The sequence below is a fragment of the Arctopsyche grandis genome, chromosome 10 (assembly GCF_051622035.1).
Source record: "Arctopsyche grandis isolate Sample6627 chromosome 10, ASM5162203v2, whole genome shotgun sequence".
NCBI classification, from domain to species: domain Eukaryota; kingdom Metazoa; phylum Arthropoda; class Insecta; order Trichoptera; family Hydropsychidae; genus Arctopsyche; species Arctopsyche grandis.
In genome coordinates this window covers 7728638-7750202 of record NC_135364.1, presented here as the reverse complement: position 1 = coordinate 7750202, position 21565 = coordinate 7728638, and the positions used below count along the sequence as shown (strand labels likewise).

General features: G+C 32.5%; 1 protein-coding gene across 1 annotated transcript in view; it reads left to right on the top strand.

Annotated features, from left to right (window-relative positions):
• Liprin-gamma (liprin protein kazrin) overlaps nt 1-21565 on the top strand; it is a 140778-nt gene that overhangs the window by 49290 nt on the left and 69923 nt on the right. The window contains exons 5-6 of the mRNA XM_077439256.1: nt 11390-11576; nt 13561-13722. Of these exons, the coding sequence (XP_077295382.1) occupies nt 11390-11576; nt 13561-13722 (349 nt within the window). The remainder of the gene's footprint in view (nt 1-11389; nt 11577-13560; nt 13723-21565) is intronic.

The window sequence follows — 21565 nt, the reverse complement described above, 5'->3', positions numbered from 1 at the left end:
ACAAAGTATGTAAATAGTAAATATCAATTAACATCCCCGGAGATAATTATGGTCTAATTTGTAAATTTCTAGCATTTTTAAACAATCCAGCGAAATTCAGAAAATAGATAATTATATATGTACATATAATACAATAGGTACATAAGTGTCATAGGCTCAAATCCCGGCCAAAATCGAAAAAATTATTCAATTTTCTCGAAGTATGTATGTCTATTTTATTTTATTTATACCAGGAAGGCCTAACAGGTAACCCCAATGTGCCTTCCTGGCCAGAAACATTGTACATTTTGATACTAACAAGTATTATCATACGATGTAAATACATAATTAACATCCACAGAGACATCTATGATCAAATTTGTAAATTCACAGCATTTTTTTAAGCAATTCAGTGATATTCAGTAAATGCATATCAATTAACATCCACAAAGACGTTTATGGTCAAATATGTAAATTTGCAGAATTTTATACATACATATATAGTCAGAAATCAAAAGTCTGGCCATCAGAAACCAAATATTTGAACCCGTAACCACTTTGTTCAAATCATTAGATGCTAATCACTAGTCTATTCTGCAGTTTATATAGAACTATAGAAACACATTTACAAATGTGTTGATTAAGGACAAAGAAATAAATAATTCATTAATTTTAAATATATATTAATTTTTAAGAAATAAATAGATATCTGAATCATTTTGAAAATATATGTATGATGTATGTACATATTTTATTTTATTTTATTTAAAAAAATCAATACCACAGAGACTTGACAGGTTGCCCCAAAGCGTCAATGTGATTATAATACAAATAATAAAAATCATAAAAATTACAAAAAAAACATCATAAAAAAATAATAAAAATCATAAATAAAAAAAACATAAAAAAATAATAAAAATCATAAATAAAAAAACATCATAAAAAAATAATAAAAATCAAGTAAAAAATATGTACACAAAATAAAAACAAAGAAATAAGATTGAAAAATTTATATCGTGCTATTTAGGATGTGTTCCACCAACTCAACATAACTGGCATCGAATAGATCCAAGTAATGTGCCAGTAAGTTAAGGAGTCGAACAGCTCTCGAGAGGGGGGAGTTCATGAGCACGTTTGATTTAGCCCTAATTGGCAAAAATATATCATGTTTTCTTAAAACTCTACGATTTTCCGGGGCCCAGAATTTTAGTTTCTCCAGGATAGTGGGATTGTGAATCTCTCCTCTAAGTAATTTTACGAAATGTTTCCCAAGAAATAAATCTCTTCTCTTTGCCAGGGAGTTGAAACCCAAAGATCTGTGGATACAAATATGTATATGTATCCACAGTGTAGTGCACTGCTAGTGCTTTTGCAATAATAGCAAAGAGGTCTTGGGTTCAAGTCCCAGCCTAATACACTGCTGGCGAGATCTTGTGGTTTTTAAAACACAGATCGACCGTTTGCAGTTAGAATTTTCCGATTTTCCGCTAGAAAACTTGTGACGGATCCAATAAATCGATATAATCTCCCCCAGTTTCTCGCAAATTCATGTTATTGGCATCTTGAATTTGATAAAATATTACCTACATAACGCATTTCTTACTAATTTGCTGTGTATCAATTTTCTTTTGATTGCCCGTATATGTAGGTCTCTATTTTATGATATGTACTGTTTTGTTTGAAAAATTGTTAGTGCTTATGTACAAAAACAATCTAAATATATGTATGTGTCGTCTTGGGAAAATTCGTGTCATGGCACATATGGTGTGTGTAATAAAAAAAAATATGAACCAATTTCAACATTATGTATCTATTTATACATAAACTAAAAAGAAAATGATTTTTACAAATATTATTCTTTTTCGGATACAATTTTTTTAATTTAATTAAAAAAGATTTGATTTTTATCATTTTCTTTATGAAACGAAAAAGAAATAGAAAATGTTTTAATTAGACTTATCTCAAGAGGCGTTTGCAGTTTGTAAATTACATTATAAAACTCATTTCTGGCGAAAATTTCAGTAACATTGTGAGATTGGAGAGATATTCTCGACATAACCAAAAACACTTCGTCGAAATAAGATCAACCCATTCGTGTAATAAAGTTGAATGATTGCACCCGAAAAGGCGACACCTCCCGTTAATACATATAATAATATTCTAATAAAATTTAAACCATTTTCCTCGTAATAATCATTCCACATACTTCAAAAACTATATTAATTTCGTCGAACGACAGTTTTTCACCCGGCATATTTTATTTTTATTTATTTTATTTTATTTTTGTATTGTTAAAATCAATATATGTACACTCGTCATTACAGATCGCTCCAATGCGACGGGTGTGCGATAACGAAATACAGAATACATAAACAATCAGAAATCAGAAATACGATAATACATATACAATCAGAATATATAGCATATAACAATTAATCAGAAACAATAATCATAGAGACATCTATGGATTATTTTTTAGATTTTTTTTTGTGTACAATTTTTATACATACATATAATAAATACGAAATTATAGAGATGTCTATAGAGATATCTATAGATTTCAGATTACTGTGCATAATTATTACAAATTATACACAGACAGATTTTTGTGACAACAGGAAAATGATTTAATACCAATTTTTCAGGAACCGTTTCGGCAATGATCAGATAAAATTGGCAAACTCTGATATAGAAACGATCGATTTGGAGTCACAAACTCCCCAAATCTAACCAGCAGTTTGATGATTCGAACCTTGGTTCTCAGTGGTGCTAATTATATACGCTACCATCAAGCCAAACTGCTGGCTTAATGGTAATATGATCCCAACGAAAAAACTATACATCGATATAGTACATTTAACGATTATTAGTGTATACTTTAGTATCGGAAAATATATGTTACGCTTTTAAAGTTACTCGATATATGTGTAGAAATCCGAACTAACTTACCAAGCCGAGCGAAATCATTCAACCGTACACGAGAGCTTTGTGCATTCAAAGTTGTGTTCATACTAGAATGCATCTTGCAGATAAACAGTTTCGCATTACGTAAATAACATTTAATATCCTCGATACGATTCTTGCGACACGTGTATGCACATATGTACATATGTGGCCAGATTATATAATAATATAAAATTGTTATCTTAAACGAATTGTTCCGCCTTTGTGATCAAAGATATGTTCAACACTTTGAGCTTTTCGCTAAAACGAAACAATCTCTTGCATTTGGACTCGCCGCTTCCGTGCTATTTAAATTGAGATAATATATATTTCAGAGCACGTATTACATTAATATATTGTTAAGTATTTGAATTTGGAATTACGGAATAATAAGCTTGCGATACTATGTAGCTTTGAATTTATATTATATTCATGGCTTAAATCCTTAAACGATATAATCAAAGCACTCACGCAACGTTCTCGCTCTTGCATTTGAACCAATTGCAAATTGATATTTGATATTAAATGTCATATTGTTAAGTGTTAATCGACGTGTTGATATATTAGCTCTTAGTTCTTGATATCTTATGTATGTACATATGTAGAATCTGTACTATTTAATTGATATGATATTTATGAAATTGTATATCTTTTATAATATATTATATATAACCAGCAGCGTGGACTTGTGGTTAGCACATTATTCTTTCGAGCGGAGTGGTCACGGTTCGATTCCCACTAGTAGCTGTTGGCCAAACCTTAGTTTGTGACTTCAGGTCGATGGCTTCCTTTCAGAGTATGCCAATTTTGCTGATTGTTATTGAAACGGTTCATGTAAATTGGCATTTCCTTTACAATCTCTCTTGCAAATCTCAAGTTATCCAGCGTCTTGCAATTCGCCAATTTCTATAATAATATGCTGCAATAGTTTCTCCATAGGTGTCACTGTGGATGATGTTTGTATGAATTCGCATTGTATAAAAATGCTTGTATTAATTGTATTATTATATTGTATCGGTATTAGTACACTCGAAGCGATCTGTAAAGACGAGTATACATGTTTGATTGAAATAAAAATAATAATAAATTATTTATTTATTTAATAGTTTTGGACCATTGTGGCATTACAGGAAGAACCTAATGCGCCACAATGGCCTACATTTGAAAAATATATAAAAACATGATATAAAAACAAGTAAACTGTAAATAAAGGAAAAAAGCAAAAGCAGAAAACATGGTAAAAATAAAATAATAAAAAAAAGTAACAAAAGGAAAATAATACATCATTCAGAGAGAAAAAAAAATAACAAAAGTGTAAAAATTAAAAATAAAATCCATAAATCCCATTCTTTGTTTACACTGAACAAAATTAAAATAGTATATTTTAAAAATATACAAAGGAGAAAGAAAAAGTAAAATAAAATAAAACAAAATATGAATAAAAAATAAAATCACAGCGAGGCCCAAATGGAAGAGAGTAGATTAAGATTTCACTCATTCATCACATTCAAATTAAGAAAGTAATGATGAGCGCAGGTTACCAGATAAATATGTTAAGATAATATCCGATAATCTACGCTCACCAAGATGGAAAATATCACATTCAGGGACAGCAGCAACGATTTCATTGAGAAGTCGAATAGCTCTTGGAATGGGAGCCATTCGAAAAAGAACTGTGCGAGCAGCAGGTACAACCATCAAATGATGATGTCTACCACGCACATAATTATTAGGGACATAAAGTCCCAACTGTTCCAGCAACAACGGGCATGACGTATTACCACGCAATAGCTGGAGAACGAAACGAATTAACGAGAAGTTTCTCCGAAGTTCAAGGGAATTATACCCAAGCATGCCCAAAAGGAAAGGAGTAGGATAGAGATATGGGTAGTACCCATACTCTTTCTTATAAAGAAAACGAAGAAATGCTTTTTGCACTTTTTCTATAATAAGAGAGTAGTTTGCTTCATGCGGATTCCACACAATTGCATTATACTCTAGCTTACTTCTAACAAGCGTGTTGAAAAGCAAGCGAGAAGACAAGGGATTGGAGAATAATCTAACATATCTCAAGACAAATCCAAGTCGACGAAAGGAAACGTCAGCGATTGCCTTGATGTGGTTGTGAAAGGTGAATTGAGGATCAAAAGTGATACCCAAGTCGATTATAAAACGTTTATAAAAATATATAAAACGTTCATTGGATTTTTGCATTTATGTATGAGATTAATTTTTTGAAGGTAAAACGAATGACTGATAAGTGTAGTTTGAATCATTTAAATACATTTACATCTCAGAATTATTCGTATTTATTATAAACAGTTCAATTATTTTGAAAACTTTTCAGTATTTCCAATTTTAGCGATACGTAGAAATTCAGTTGCAGTGAAATGTGATGGGCTTGAAAATGGCGTATATTATTGAAATATTAAATTGCATCCTACTGCAATCATATTGTGAATGCGATATTGAATTTCGGGGAATTGATCAGATCGCGTAATATTATTACGAAATTCTTGGAAACATATTATTATTCGAACATCTGTAGGAATGTTTTTAGTAGAATATCCCTATAATGTACAACATATAATATTTACATACATCTGCTACGTACATTTATGTGTAAATAATTTATTAGACCGATAAATATATTCCGCTAACCACTGTTAAATAATTTAATTAAAATCAAGTGGAATAAATCATTCAAGTACTTAAATATGATTAAGGAAATTTTCATATGGCAAAAGTTTCACATTTATATAATTACATCCACTCGTGTACGTTACACTTTGTTTAATTTAAATGCTAACTTTGAGGGCTGTGCGACCTTTTTAATGTCTGAAATAAATTTATTTATAAATATACATACATATATGTATAGCAAGACGTGTCTCATTCAAAAGTTGAACCGGTGGGAAAAAAAAGTACACACACACACACTTATTTAATTACGGAAATGGGGCATCAAAAGGCGACCCCCAGTCACACGCTCGAATTTAAATTTTCAGCATATTTAATTTAATTCTCCGGGATCATTTTACGACTCGTACAGGATTTTCACCCTTATTTAGCCGTGAAATAATACTGCAGGGCCTCGAGGGCGGCCGTCTCCTGCACACTGTTTACGGCCTGTAACGGGGTTTTTAATTTGCGCGCTTCCTTCCCAGGACCACCCGACCCCCCCTCGGGGCCTGAGTGATATCGTAAAAAAGTTTTTCATAAGGCCTATAAAGTAGATATATACGTATATTATGTATGTATAATGGAAGCGCGTTTAGGGCCTGCGCTCGCTTGCTTTATTTCCGGTTGACTGTCGCCGACAATAATGCCAAAACCGCTACCGACACTGTTAACACATTTTATCCTGTTCTCCGTTTCGCCGGATTTTAATAAGGCTGTAATGATGGTGCTTTGATGTAGAAGAACGTCTATTTGTTGGGCCCCATCGAATAAACGTGGTTCTATATCTATTGGCGGTAGTCGTTTTAAAATCAATACAAATCTGAGATCATTTTCATATACATATATGTATATAGGTATACATAATTTATTTATTTTTTACAAATATACCAGGAAGGCTTAACAGGTAAACCCCAAATGCGCCTTCCTGGTCCACATAATTATTACATAGATACATGTAAATCTAAACAATATCTGACATCTATGGTCAGATATTACAAACATCGTATTAATACGATAAATAACAATGAATAACTTTCATGTAACAATACGAATTTTTATATTCGATAAACAACCACAGAGACATATATGGTGAGCAATATGGCGAAACCTAAGATATAACAATAACTAAAGGTTCGCAACAGAAAATTGGGAAGGAAACGCCAATTTTTACAGGAATTGTTTCAATGAAAATCAGAAAAATTGGCAAATTCTGATAAGAAACGATCGACCTTGACAAACCAGGGTCTGGCCAACAGCGAGACTTAGCGGGAATCGAACGCGTAACATCAAGTACGAAATAATTCAACATTCACCACTAGACCACGCTGCCAATAGTGATTTTACCCGGCTTCGCTCGGTATTTGTAATATAAACCGCTTAAACATGGCCACCTAATAGTAAATATTTTATTGAATAGTTTTTTCATATAATAACGTCACGGATTTAGATTTCATTTTCATTTCTGGGTCCGAATTCCTTTTTCAGTTCCGGTTCCAGATTCTTTGTTCAGCTTCGGTTTCGAAATCCGATTTCAGCCGACTGTCGTTAAATATCATTTTTTTTCGATTCAAATAAATTTAATAGAATAACAAATAAACGTTTACTATTAGATTAGCCATGTTTAAGCGGTTTACATAACAAATACCGAACAAAGCCGTGTAAAACCACTAGTGTTCAATGATTCAGAACTACAATATGTAGGTATGTACATTACAACTACAATACATATGTATGTTGTTTAATATGCAGGTACATAAATATAGAATCTACATATATTTAAGTGTATTCATATATGAATACATACATGTAATTGTATGTATGTATGCAGCATTTCCATACAATTGAATTTTTAGTTTACTGAAAGTTTTATTCAATTTTGTATACATATGTATATGTACATCAAATTTTTGTATTATAAATAGTATTAAAACTATGATGAATCATTTTCATTGATAATTAATTATAGTTATTCGATTTTGCTTCATATAAAAAATTATTTATCCATTCTAACAAAATTTCATTCCTTTTCAATTCCTAAGGGATTGAAACCGCAAACCATTCTAGTATATATTTCTCAAGTTCCATTCCCAAGCAAACGGTAACATATATTCGTAATACTTATGTATACATACGTATTTTACGTTAAAAATTAAAAGAAAAAAGTAAGTTTTTTGAAAAAGTTCGGTCCAAGTCTAAAAAGCGGTATAAAAGTCAAAATTTTGGAAATCATGTTCCGCAGTTTTAAAATTAAACGATCTTACATTTTTTTCATATATACGCACATAGGAACTTTAATTACATTTGATACATTGAAGTATATTTGTCTATATATGTACATACATAGTGTCTATATGGAAATATTTGAAAGTTGTCGAAACATGTCGAGAACACTTGAGTGTTATCTTTCTCTTTTATTTGTTTTTGTATGAAATTTTGAATGAAGAATTTTCCAATAGGAGCGCACATTCGAAATAGATCGTTGACTCGCCAGGCTCGGCACGAACAATTTTATGTATTCTTTTCCTACCAATTAATATTTCATGTATGTATGTGTTAGAATATGTACAATTTCTTGAAAATTTGTGGTTTTCACTTATTTTACTGCTAGTATAATGATATCAATTTGTTTATTTTGACGTGGCACCCTGCTTCTGAACATTCTTTTATATAATAATACCATGCAAATCATTTCAGGTCAAGTTTAAACAAAAAAATAATAATCAAAGGTTCTGAGATACTTTATCGAGCTGTTGGCGGTGTATTTGGAGTATTTTTGATCTGCGGCCGTTTATTAAGGTGCAGAAGTCAGTTTTATCGATTCCCTTTCCCCTCCGATCCCAAAAACAATTATACCTAATGGACGGTCGTATGTTAGACGAATAACGCAATCGAAACCCTTTCGTATATACGAGGTAATATCTTGAGAAACACCCTTTCGCGTTCGGTCCAAGTTATCAAAGGAGATTGATAACCCGGAACCGGAACTTGTAAAATAACATCGCCGAAAGTTCACCGACTCACTTCTTCGATAACTGCGTCGATATATTATATTAACCAATTTTTTAGCCAAACCGCCACCAGATCGGTCGAATTATTATGACGTATCGTCGACATTTATTTTTTGTGCCTGCTAGCCGGGCATTGGCCGGGCTTAATGAGAGTTTGCGTTGAAATACTACTTGGAACAAATGTAACTACCTATACATATGTGTACTTTTAACTGAATTAAAATATTTCACAGTATGGTTTTTTATAATCTGTGCAAAAATACAAGTTTTGGAAAGTATACACGAAGAGTTTTACACACATACATACATATTGTAAGTGAAATTGTGCATATTGTAATTGAAATTGAAATTGTGCTTCACTGATTGCCATACTAATTAATAAATACGGTTTCATAGAAATAATAATCAAATGCATATGTATATCATCGACTCATTTTGATATTTTATTATTATTCTCTTCAATTACCATAAGGCACGTAGGCTAATTTAATAGGATATTCTTTCTCAAAAGACTATGTGTACATTTCGCATGATAAAACTTCAATGACCTGAGTGGATGGCAAATTATTGTAATACAACATTCTGATTACAGTGAGCAGCAAAAAAAAATACGGAACGGAAACTATTCAATCTTCAATAAATTTGACCCACTGAATTCGAATATGACATTGATATTTTGTGATTTTTTCTCGTGTATGAGATATGTGCGTTTAAAAAAATATTTACAGTTTTTATCTCAAAATCTAGTGTTGCTCTGGCAAAAGTGAATATTGAAATCAATAGTCAAATGCTTTTTTCTTTTGATTGTGATTTTTTGCTTTAAAATACTTAATTTAATGTTTATGTTGTCTCTGAAACATTTAACGAAAAATGTTTCAGAGACGAGATATGACTTTTCTTATAGATCTATGCCCAGTGAATACGAATCTGGTAATAAAAAGTGTTGATTGGCTCGAGATTCGGAGATATATGTGTTTTTTAAATCGCGCGATTTTTCTATATCTTGGTGTTGTTCGGTGGATTTCTCAAAATCTGTTCATTTTCTGTTCAAAATGAATATTGAAATCTACAGTCGGGTATTTTATCTTACATTTGTAGTACTTTTCAGCTTTCAAATCTCTCTAAATAGTCGTCCATTTCAAATCAAAAATCAAAAATACGCACTTTCACTTGGGATTTTTTCACACTGTTAATACTGTATTATATTGAGTATTTTCTATTGGAACATGTTTATTAAGATGTTCTGGCCACATTATTTTTTGATTTCGTTTAAAAGGGTTAATTGGATTTGTGGTGAACTTTAAATCGGTAAAATTTCGAACAAAAAGCTCTTACTAGTGTTTACTCGTATTTACACGAATCCGAATTGAATTAATAGGGATAATATATTAAATTATCTTTATATGAGAATTAAATAAAATTCCACCTAGAAAAATCATATTTCGACTATTCTTGTGGATTAATAACAAAAATTCGTTTATTTTATCGAGGTAAGCCAGTTATCAATGCGCGCCTATAAACTACCTTATATTATATTTATATATAACATATAACTTTATTTTAATTTGTGCATCAATTCCTTTTCGAAAACACCCATTGAAATCAATGGGAAAAACATTTCTTATAATAAGAGTAAGCCCTGGCTTGTCTACGTCTTAGTATTAAAAAAAGTCTTCAAATTAATAATGCAAGTACCCAATTTGAACACATGTTTTTTAAGCTATTTTTATACATATGTACGTACTCATTTATTATTATTATTTCAACATATAAGATAGTGTGAAACTGTACGTCTTTCAGTAGAACGTGCACGAGTAATTAAATAAAAACAATACCAAAGTAGACGATTTTACTGTAGATGTTTATATATGTATGTACATACTGCATACAAAGGAAGGGATTTGTTTTCGTTTTTGTCTGTTTTTGTTTCCCCATTGTCTGCTGCATAAATACCCCTTGAGAAAAGTGGAATCGCAAAGTTCAAAAGTAGAGAATAAAGTATCAAACAACCACAGTGCAACATCTAACATACACATACACGCAATAAATATCAACGAGATAATAAAGCACTCGTTTACTTTTGACGTATTACACACTTGCCAGAAATGCCGCTTTAATTTAGCGGGACGGATGAAAATTTTACGAATTTAAAAGTCGAATTTGCCTCGCGTCACGGTTTCGCGTAAAATATGGTCACTGCGACGAAACGACAACTCGGGGATGGGGGTGTCTTGTTTCCCCACGTGTGCCACGAGGGGATGATGTGATAATTTATTTACGTTGAGCCTCGGAAACTCAGCATGTATTTGGCTTATAAACCGGGATTTTGTCGTAATGCCACCTGAAAAGCTCACCTACCGCTTCAATAATGCACGCCGTTTCCTGAAAAACACGCGTTCGCATTCACAAACGCAAATATATTATCGACGGTTAACACAATCTTCATCTGGCCGTCAATAGCGGAGGAAGGAAAACAGTGCCGAGTTTGTTCAATTTAGCCGGGGCTAATAGGTTATCGGACAGTTATTTCATCGGTATCGGCCGATACCACCTTTGACCCAATTCGCCGAAAGTACCATATCACGTGCCGTAAACGCTAAAACTATCGAACCAGTTTATTTTCGGTCGTGGGTTATGGTTTCTTAAATGTACGGTGCTTCAGTTCATGTTCATTCATCTGGATCGTATCATTGATGCATTTGTTTATTGTTTTTGTGGAGTGCAGTTTTGACTGTTGATGGAGGTTTTTGATAGATTTGGTTTGTTTTTCTCGACAGGCTCGGAGACAGCTTCAAGCTGGAGGATGGGTTTCTGATCAGGACAGTCTTGGTTCACTTCCGAGACAGAGTGGAGGAGCTTTAACACCGGGAGGGTCAGCTTCCGGTGGACTTTTAGGACCTACTATGGGGCTGGCTTTGGCGCCTGGTGATAGAGGAAGTTGCAGTGCTGATAGTGGTGTTAGAGGTATGTACATAACTCTTTGTTTTATGCTAAATATTAATGTTATAATATAAATAGCGTTTGTTATTTATTTATTTTTTTACATATTATATATACCAGGAAGGCCTTACAGGTAACCCCAATGCGCCTTCCTGGTCAATTAGAAACATTGCAGCATTTTTTTTTATTATACAAGTCGCTGAATTACGAGACACTGAAAAACTCGCAAATTAACGAGACATCTATGAATTGTACATAAATTTTATTTTACATTAATCATACTCAAATAGTGGTGACATACATAGTAGGTAGGAAGGTTTTTAGCCAATTTAATCGGGAACCATTTCAAAAATGAAATTAGAAAAATTGGCAAACTCTGATAGGAAATGATCAACCTGGAGTCACAAATATCCAAGTCTGACCAGCAGCACTACAGATATACTCGGAAAAATTCTTTTCAATCGAGGACAGCTCATGGGATCGAACCAGGCGCCTCTCGATGTTAGGTAGAAGCTTAATGACCGAGCTATTCTGCTGACTAATTTACATAAGACTGGAACATTGTAGCGTTACAGGAATTCCTAATGCAACCACAATGGACGAAAATATAATAGAGAAGAGAAAAAAAAATATTTAGACAAAAATACCTTAATTTTATTTTTATTTTTATAACATACATACATCATATGTGCCATGACAGGAATCTTTCCAAAATGACACATATGTACATATGGTTAGATTATTTTTGTACATATGTACGTACTAACAATTTTTAAACGTAGACAATAGAATATAATAGAGACTTTGAAAATCAAAAAAAATTTGATACACATCAAATTGGTGAGAAATATATGATAATAGGTAGCATTTTGTAATATTCAACACACTCGAGATGATAATAGTTCAAATTTGCGGGAAACCAATTTCATTTCCTAATGCCACAATGGTCTAAACTTTAAATAAATAAATAAGTTCATATGAGCCGTTATATTCGAAAGTCAAATTTTCAGTTCCATAAACACTATTCCTGTTCGACTTAATAAACAAATTATTATAATTTATGTTATTATTTATTTTAATTCGATATGTCCAAAATCTCGGAAAGGCGGAATATAAGTATTACAGGCCACTAGTATTTTTAAATATTGTTAATCGCAAAGTACATATTATATTGCATGTTTTGCGTGATATTTCTTGAATAATAAAAAAGTGGACTTTTGTATGTATGGTTTTATTATTTAAATAAAACAGTGTATTATTTTCAATAGCAATTCATATGCCAAATTTTTAACGATGTAATTTCGTACTGTGTGACATTATAATGCATTATGCAGCTCGTAAAAATTCGTATGGGGATTTTATAGATAAACTGAAATACAACTGGGAATTGCGACAAAATTGATGTTGAGATTGCATATTTTGCTTCATTTTATTTTTGAATTATAGAGCGTGAAAATTTCAAGGCATAAAATGTGTAATGTCGCAATATAAAATCCGAAATGTATGCTTTCCATTTGCATACCGCGCATAATATTTTCATTGTGTTTTTTATAGGCTTTTGTCAAGCCCGGTAATATAAACCGTATAAATGCATTGGGAATATTTTTATCTTGCCTAACCATGGAGCTTTTACACCAATCGTTCGACTGATAGAACGCTCGATGAACTTTCATAAACATACTCCCGGAAAAATTCTATAAAATAAAGCAACGAAACCATTCCAGCACATTTCGAGTGGGCTTGAAGCTCTTGAATATTTTCCGATCGTGGATTTTTGTCGATTCAGTTCGCGATTTAACTGTTTGGTCGTTTTGTGCGAACGGCGTGTGAATGTGCGACGGGATTACCGAAGGCCTGTGTGCTCGCCAATTTCAATAAGGGCGGTTTTCCACCGCGGAAAATCGTTTTCCTTCCACTCTCATTCGTGCGACACACATTTTCAATCCGGTGCGATATGCCCGATTTTCACACTAACATTTGTTCATTTTCTTCGTTTATCATTTTTTAGTGACTGGTAGCAGCGATCGAGAGAGTGGGGCCACATCAATTGGAGGAAATTTATCTGATTCGACGACTGATGGTACTCCCACCATTACCTTGGGAGGCGATGGACTGGACATGGACTCCATATCTGTAGTATCTTCCATACAACAGTCACATCTATATCACAGTAAGTGCTTTTGTAAACTTATATAATATGTACTTCAACCTTATATGATGCAATTTTAAACAATCTGAAATGATTTTGATTTAAAACATCTTACTTAATAAAAATCATCATCACTACTACAATTTCAAAGCGTAGTTTTCATTTTTGGCCTTGATAGTGTAGCGTGGATGTATAGAATGTGCCATAGATCGAAATAAAACTCAATTATCAGTGGTAGAGGTAGTTTAATATTGATCCATCCGAATGTATCACGGAACAAACGCACAGAATATTTATACACGGCGTGTACTCTTAGCTCTCAGCATAGAGATACCATTGGTCGATGGATCGCGAGACCTTATTGGCTGTTGTATACAGCTTCTTCATTGGCCGAGGTCTTTTTGGCGCGAACGTGTGATCTGTGCTGGTAAACCAGTGGCCTAATCTCCACGTTACAATATATTATTTTGAAAGAGACTTTGTATGTAAGTAAATATTGTTGGTTGGAAAATGGTTGGGAACTTCGAAAACGAGTCAAAATTTCCATGACGACATGGGGACGGGGGACGGGGGACGGGGGGCGCCAGGGGAGCCACCGAATTCTGGTATAATATATAATACATCTAATATAAAATTTCGAAAGAGATTTTGTAAGTTTGTAACTATAGTTGGTTGGAAATTGAAAAAAAGTCAGTTTCTATGTTGATACGATTGGTTGAATATACATTTTTTTCGATTCAAATATATTTAATAAAAAAATAAATGAATATTTACTATTAGATTCGCCATGTTTAAGCTGTTTATATTACAAACACTGAGCGAAGCCTACCCGGCTTAAATATTAACTAGAATTTAATATTTAAGTGCAACGAAGGAGTTCAAAGCTTTTTATCGGATTGAATATTTGGTAGTGAAAATTTTCTATCTTGTTAAATTATTAATAGAGACGGACTCTTTATCGACTTTGCCGTTTATTTTTTTAATTTTTCTGCAAAAAAATAAGCCGAAATCCTTAAATTTCGCACGATTCGACGAAAACAATTATGAAGTGGCTTTTTTTGTTGCGAGAATTTTTGAAAAGGGGCGCTGAGCATTGCCGAAAAAAATATTATTAATGTGACGAGCGTGAGCTTAAAGCTCGCAAAATGTCGACAGAATGAAACGAAAATAGGGACGTTTTGAAAACGACGATTATCATAATATCCGTCAAGTCTGTTGCAAAACGAGGGGCAATTTTCCAAATGAGCTTTTCGTTCTAATTAAACGCGCAGCTTCCCGAAAAACTAGCAACCGTAAGGGAACAATGCGGTTTTGTTAGCATTATCTGGATTTTATTTACGAATGTATGTATGTATATATATGTATAGGTACATTTGGGTAAAGTAAAACGAGGTTCATTGAACTGCGTTGTTCTAAAATCAATATTGTTAAAATTTTGAATCGCCATATTGGTAATGGCGATGGCATTTCGTATCGTTAAAAATATGTATGGGGCCTATTACCCAGATGCCATCTATACGGTTAAATTTATCGTACGATCTTAAAAGCTTTTATGGAGTCGTATTAGTATGTATTATATATTTTTTCCGAAAAATTATTATGATTTATATTTTTAATGTTTTTGGGTAATAATGCCCATAATTATATACGTCAATATTATCATGATACTATGAAAAATACGAATATATACTTTTGATTAATTATTACTACATTATTTATTACGAAACTCATAACTTTGCTATCATATAAAATTTTATTTTTATGATTCTGTATCGAAATTTTTATGAACCATAATATAATATAATGAAATTTTATTAAAGCATTGGTTAGCGATCGGTTGAAAAACGAAAAACCACACTGAATGCAGTAAAAATATGGAAAGTTATAAAACTCTATGAAAATTTAAGCTATGTTATTTCGTCCTAGTTAAAATTAAAAACACAAAACTATTATATAAAGGAATGCTTTCGACAGTATAATTCGTGGTATGTACTGTAAAATTCGGTTCAAAATGTTGAAATTGGATTAAATTTCAGGAATGTTGGAATTTAAATACATATACATATGTATTTGTACATATATATGAAACGCAAACAAACTATATTTAGGCATACCATTTACATATATGTATGTAGTTAGTTTGAGTAAGCGCCAATGCATATAATAAACATATGTACATATACATATGTATTGAGATAAATGTTAACTTCGGAATATTTATCACTCAAAAACACCGTAAATTTGATATATAAAATGTCAGATTTAAAGTTTTCTTCATAATGGGAAACGCATACATGTACGAAATATTTTTGAACATGCAAGTGTGTGATTAGCGAATGGGCATGGTGCGAAGCGTACATACATATGTACATATGTACATACATATGTGGGGTCACTTGCCATAAGACTGGCACGAAATTAAGACGTACGAATAAACACTGTCTAAGCTACTCCACGTGTATCATTTGGAAACCTCTGCATCCAGGATTATATGCACATTCATAAGTAGTAAAAAGTTGAATTTCATTTCTATTTATTTATTTTTAATCTATACCAGGAAGGCCTAACAGGTAATGCAGTACGCCTTCCTGGCCAAAAACATTGTACATTTGATAAAAATATTATACAAAGTAAATACAATACAAATCAATTAACACCCGCACAGACATCTATGGTCAAATTTGTAAATTTGCAGCGTTTTATACAATACAGCGAAATTCGAGATTGCTGAAAACTCGATATTTGCAAGAAAATGGGTAAGATTGCCAATTTTTTGGAAAAATCAGATAAACTCTGATAGGAAACGATCGACCTGGAGTCACAAATCCATGGTCTAGCCAGCAGAAACCAATGGGATTTGAACCCGTGACTACTCTGTACATAGCATTATATGCTAGCCACTAGTCTATTCTGCTGGTTATGCAATTTGATGGTAAATTGCAATCCATAATGTGTATAAAATTGTTATCTGCTTCTACTGATTTATTATCTGATTCATAATACATACACATACATATAGAAAGTCAACATTGAAGAAATATGAAAATTTTGACTTTTCAGTACAAATTTTAATACTGAATATTAAAATTGATTTAGTTCCAACAATAGCTCTGAACAAATAAATTAACACCATTTTAACTAGCAGAATAGACTACTCCGCTGATTAAAATTATGTTAATTTATTTGTTATAGCTTTTACCTATGTATGCTAAGCTAAAATACATAATTTAACCTTCATATATAATTTTCTTTATACTGATTGTGGTCATTATCAAATGTATATATTAAAAATATCAATAGTGACATTGGAACAGAATAAAATTGCTTTTAAATATATTGTATGTAAGTGAAATGAAAAAAAAAAAATAATATGCAATGCAAATCAATACCAAATTCCATAAATTAGCAAATGCCAAATATCAATGTGTATCTTACATATGTATATCTGTATATGTATTTGAATTTTTAGAAAATATACATAAATATCCAGCATACCAATCTAGAAAATGGAACAATGGGGGTTAAGGTCAAGGCGATCTCGAAAATATCGCGTGGTCCACCCACGCACACGCAAAATTCAGTTTGATAATTTATATATGAGCATTTGTTCATGTCCAGTTTCCGAGCGGCAATAAAAAATGAGACCGAAGAAAGAAAAGGGCCTCATCCCTTAGCAGCCATCCCCGTTTCGGTGCGTCTTCCTTCCTCGCGGAAAATTCTCAAGGGGGTGGAGACAGTCGAGCAGCAAATATGTTAACCCTTAATAATAAACCTTTTATACTCTTCCACCCCTTTTGTTCGGTGGCTCTCGACAAACTGTCGCGTTACGACCTCGAATTTGTTTTCATAAGTTTTTATATTCATTGAGTGGCGCGACTAGGGCTCAAGTCAACCCACCCCGTCCCACCCCACACACCCACACACGCACACACAAGGAACAACAGGCTATGAATCAAGATGAAGTTCTTTGGCGTGCATTATACTACATGTGGGTCGTCAAATGTAATGTCTTTCATTTATTAAAAAAATCACGGAGGTCGAAGTGGATTCTTATGTTGTGTTTAAGCGAAGAACAGCTTAGGATTTTTTGCGAAAGTGAAAATACCACAGTTGCTGTTTTAAAAAGATTCATCTATTTGATCATTGCCGCCATTGTCTTGTACAAATTAACAATGGTTTCGTTTATTACGGTCTTAAGTATTGTGGTGTCCCGTCATTTCCACGTGGACAAAATCGCATGTCGCAAACATTTCGGTGCGGCGTTATTTTGTTTGCAAAATAAATTAATAAATATAAGAGTATACTACTACTATCCGGGCTAACGATGGTAAAAAATTATGATTCATCACATCGTTGGACTTAACAAAAATAACCGCCAGTGTCTGTATAAAGTATTTATTTTTGCTAAACTAATAATACAGCTACAACGGGGTACCGAGTATTATTATTAAGGTTCGGCGCAACAGTGCTATTTTCCAGGAAAGAGGGTTTGCCCATTATCAACATACTCGTACAAAGATAAAGAGCAAAAAAAAGGTTAACAATAGTGAATTTTGCACGCTGAGCGCCGATCTTTGATTATTATATTATACTAGAGATAATATCGGATGCTTAGTGATTGATTCATGAATAGAATACTTCCATAATACTTATATAATATTTTACATTATATTCTACGTTAAAAAATATCAATATATGTTATCACACATATGATTTTATCGAAAGTCTGTGATTTATTTCTAGGTCGAAGAAATTTTACTGCTTGTAATGATGTATAAAACGGTGCTAGCTTTATATTATGCGGCTGTGTTTTATCTAATTTTAAGTGGAGAGTTTAAAGGCTTCGTGCGCAAAGTGTTAATTGGAAAGGCGTGGTTGAAAAATAAAGTTTGTCGTTTTAACCCGTTGCGCGACTTTACCAACAATATACATATATCTCCATGGAAGATGTTCAAAAAGAGAAAAAGAAGAAAGTCGTTTAAATTTGCATAAACCGTTTTCATCTCGCACTTATCCATTTTTTACGATTCGCCTTACATGTTTAAGGAAATGGATATTTTAATGACTCATTTGCGAAATTATATCTAGAAAATGTGTCAGTGTGTAAAGTAAAATAATGGAAATTGTTTTAATTTGATCATATTTACAAAACTTTTTACCGTCATAAATTTAAGCGCATACGATAAATATATTTCAGCTTAGAGATGTTATATTAGGAATTAATCTACAAAGAAATTTATCACGTAATAAAATAATTTGACTGAAATATTTGTTTCTTCATTTTAATTTGTTTTTAAATGCAGCTATTGGTAAACATATTACTGATATAAAATGCAATTTCTGACACCTTAATCCATCATTTCATTTGAAGATTTCCCTAGGAACAATATATTACATTATTATATACTATAATACATCATTTTATATAATAATTTGTCACGTACTAGATCAAGCTTAGACAGTAAGTTCACCTTTCTTAATTTCGAGAATTATTTCGCAAAACATTAATTATAATATTTTGCGTTTGAAGATATTTAAAAATACAATTATGCGAGATTCTAGACATATTGAATTAAAAAAAGCGATAAAAACGATTTTGTAAGCCCAACAGAAATAGTGTTTTCGGAACTGAAAATTGGAATTCCGCCACTCTCTAATATAACGCATCATTTATTGAGAGAGCATTTTTAAAAATTATCCTTTCCATTCTTGAATGATTTTCTTCTAATTTCGGAATGTATATTTATTTTAAAATGATTAATTTAGCCCAAAAAATTAATAAAACCTTTGTATGTGTTGTCAATTATTCTAACAAATAAAATAAATTTCTAGATATGAAAGTTTCGTTCAATACACCCAAAGGTTTACGAGAAAAACTTAAAATATCTCGATTCTCTAGAGTAAAAGTACTAATTCCATTTGAGGTAAAAATAATTCAAAAATATCATTGTATTAAATTTATTCTATTACATGTAAAAACCGTTGAATCCGTTGTGCGGCTTGGGAGATAATTTAATCCAAAAACTTAAAAAAACGAGGACACCAATAAAAGGTGGTACCATTTCGGGTCAACTGAATAATTTGAATAAAATTTACATCGTATAGATTAACATTTCAGAAACCGATACTGAGTTTCAGTTCGATAGGTTTAACGGCCTCCAAAAAATCCCCAAAATACACAGACCCAGAGTTAGAATCAGTCAAAATCTCGAGTTCGAATTTTCGCATGATCACAAAACTTCATCTATTGTTACTAAACATACATACATAGTTGGAGTAAAATATTTAAGATTTTAGAAACACATAATTAAACAGTACTACAAAAATAAACAATACTAGTGGCCTGATGGATACTTAAATCGTGCACTTACACAAACCGATTCGTGTCCTTTTTACATACCTCCTTTGCAATTCACATGGTTTTCGTGTTAGTGGTCATTTTTTATATCTCTTATCTCTTATCCGATCGTTTTCATACTTTGCCATATTGCTCATTTTGGTCATCAATATACGTTAATGTATCGTCTGCCATTACGTTGGAGATAAAATATCGTATACAACGCGTTTTAAAAACGGGGCCCGTAAACCTTACTGACGTTTAACAAGCGTTCGTCCCGTGTCTTCCAACCTGTTTGCCTTGATATAGTCATATCAGATTTTAATTGTTTAAACGCCTATAATTCACTCTATATTTTATAAAATTTGCTCTATATGTTCTCGTTATCTCTAATATATAAATATTTATAGTTTTAACTCTCATATGTATATATAAATTTCAAATTTGGCGTGTAGCTTCTTGTAGGGTAATATACGATATATATTGATTTTTGGCCAAATATGTCAGATCTGACATTTCACGACTAAAAGTATATCTCTTCACTGGGTTTTATCTGCGAGATAAGTATTCAATAAGAAGTTATGTTGTATCTAATTGTTAATATGATTTACAATAAGCTTACATACATTTAGTTTTTTACAATAAGCTTATTATATACTTATAAATTCATTAATTTATTAAGATTCTTGCATTAAGTCTTGTATTATAATTAAAATAGCAATTTTTCGTTTTTAAGCGACCCGAATTATATTTTGACGCGTCGTTGATAAATGCACTTTCGTTCAAGTCACATTCTGCTCTGGAGCAAGAATTCACGGAGCGTATAACGGGCTGTCACACTACATAGGTACCCATGATATTCAGGAACAAATTCACGCGAAAAGAACGGAACGGTAAGAAAAGTGTCCGGACAAGTGGCAAGGGAATACCGTAGCGAGTAATCCAAGAAAAATTGCACCGGGCGATCTGGAAAGCACCGGTGGTCGCTTGCCATTTTTCCCCGACTTTCCTCGTCCTTTTGTCCGGGAAAAGCGGTTCCCTAATGCAAGCACGTCGCACATTAAGAGGAAAGCATCCCTCCATGGAGGGTGGCCAACAAAAGGACACTACGACGCCTGCATATTGTTTTCAATGACGTGAAAAGTTTCACTCGTTAATGCGAATACTTGCAGTGAAACCGTTATTCAGAGTGCGGTCGTGTACCGAAACTTTCCCTTGCTCATAGGGGCAAAGCTTTGTCAGCTGGAAAACTGTACATAGAACACTTCAAATACAGAGGCTTGTAAACTTTCATTGATCCGACATACCTCTATTAATCATTTTCTATAGATATACAAAAATAACAACATAAAATTCTAGTGTAGTGACCGTTGATATTTTAACGGGCGGTTTTGGAAAGGAATTGATACATGAACAACACCCGAAGCTATTTTCATTAGTAGTTTCAGCATTTAAATCCCTTATGGTTTATTTCAACCCCCCTACAATCCAACCCCCCCTCCCCGTACTATCTTTCTTCGGCTGTGA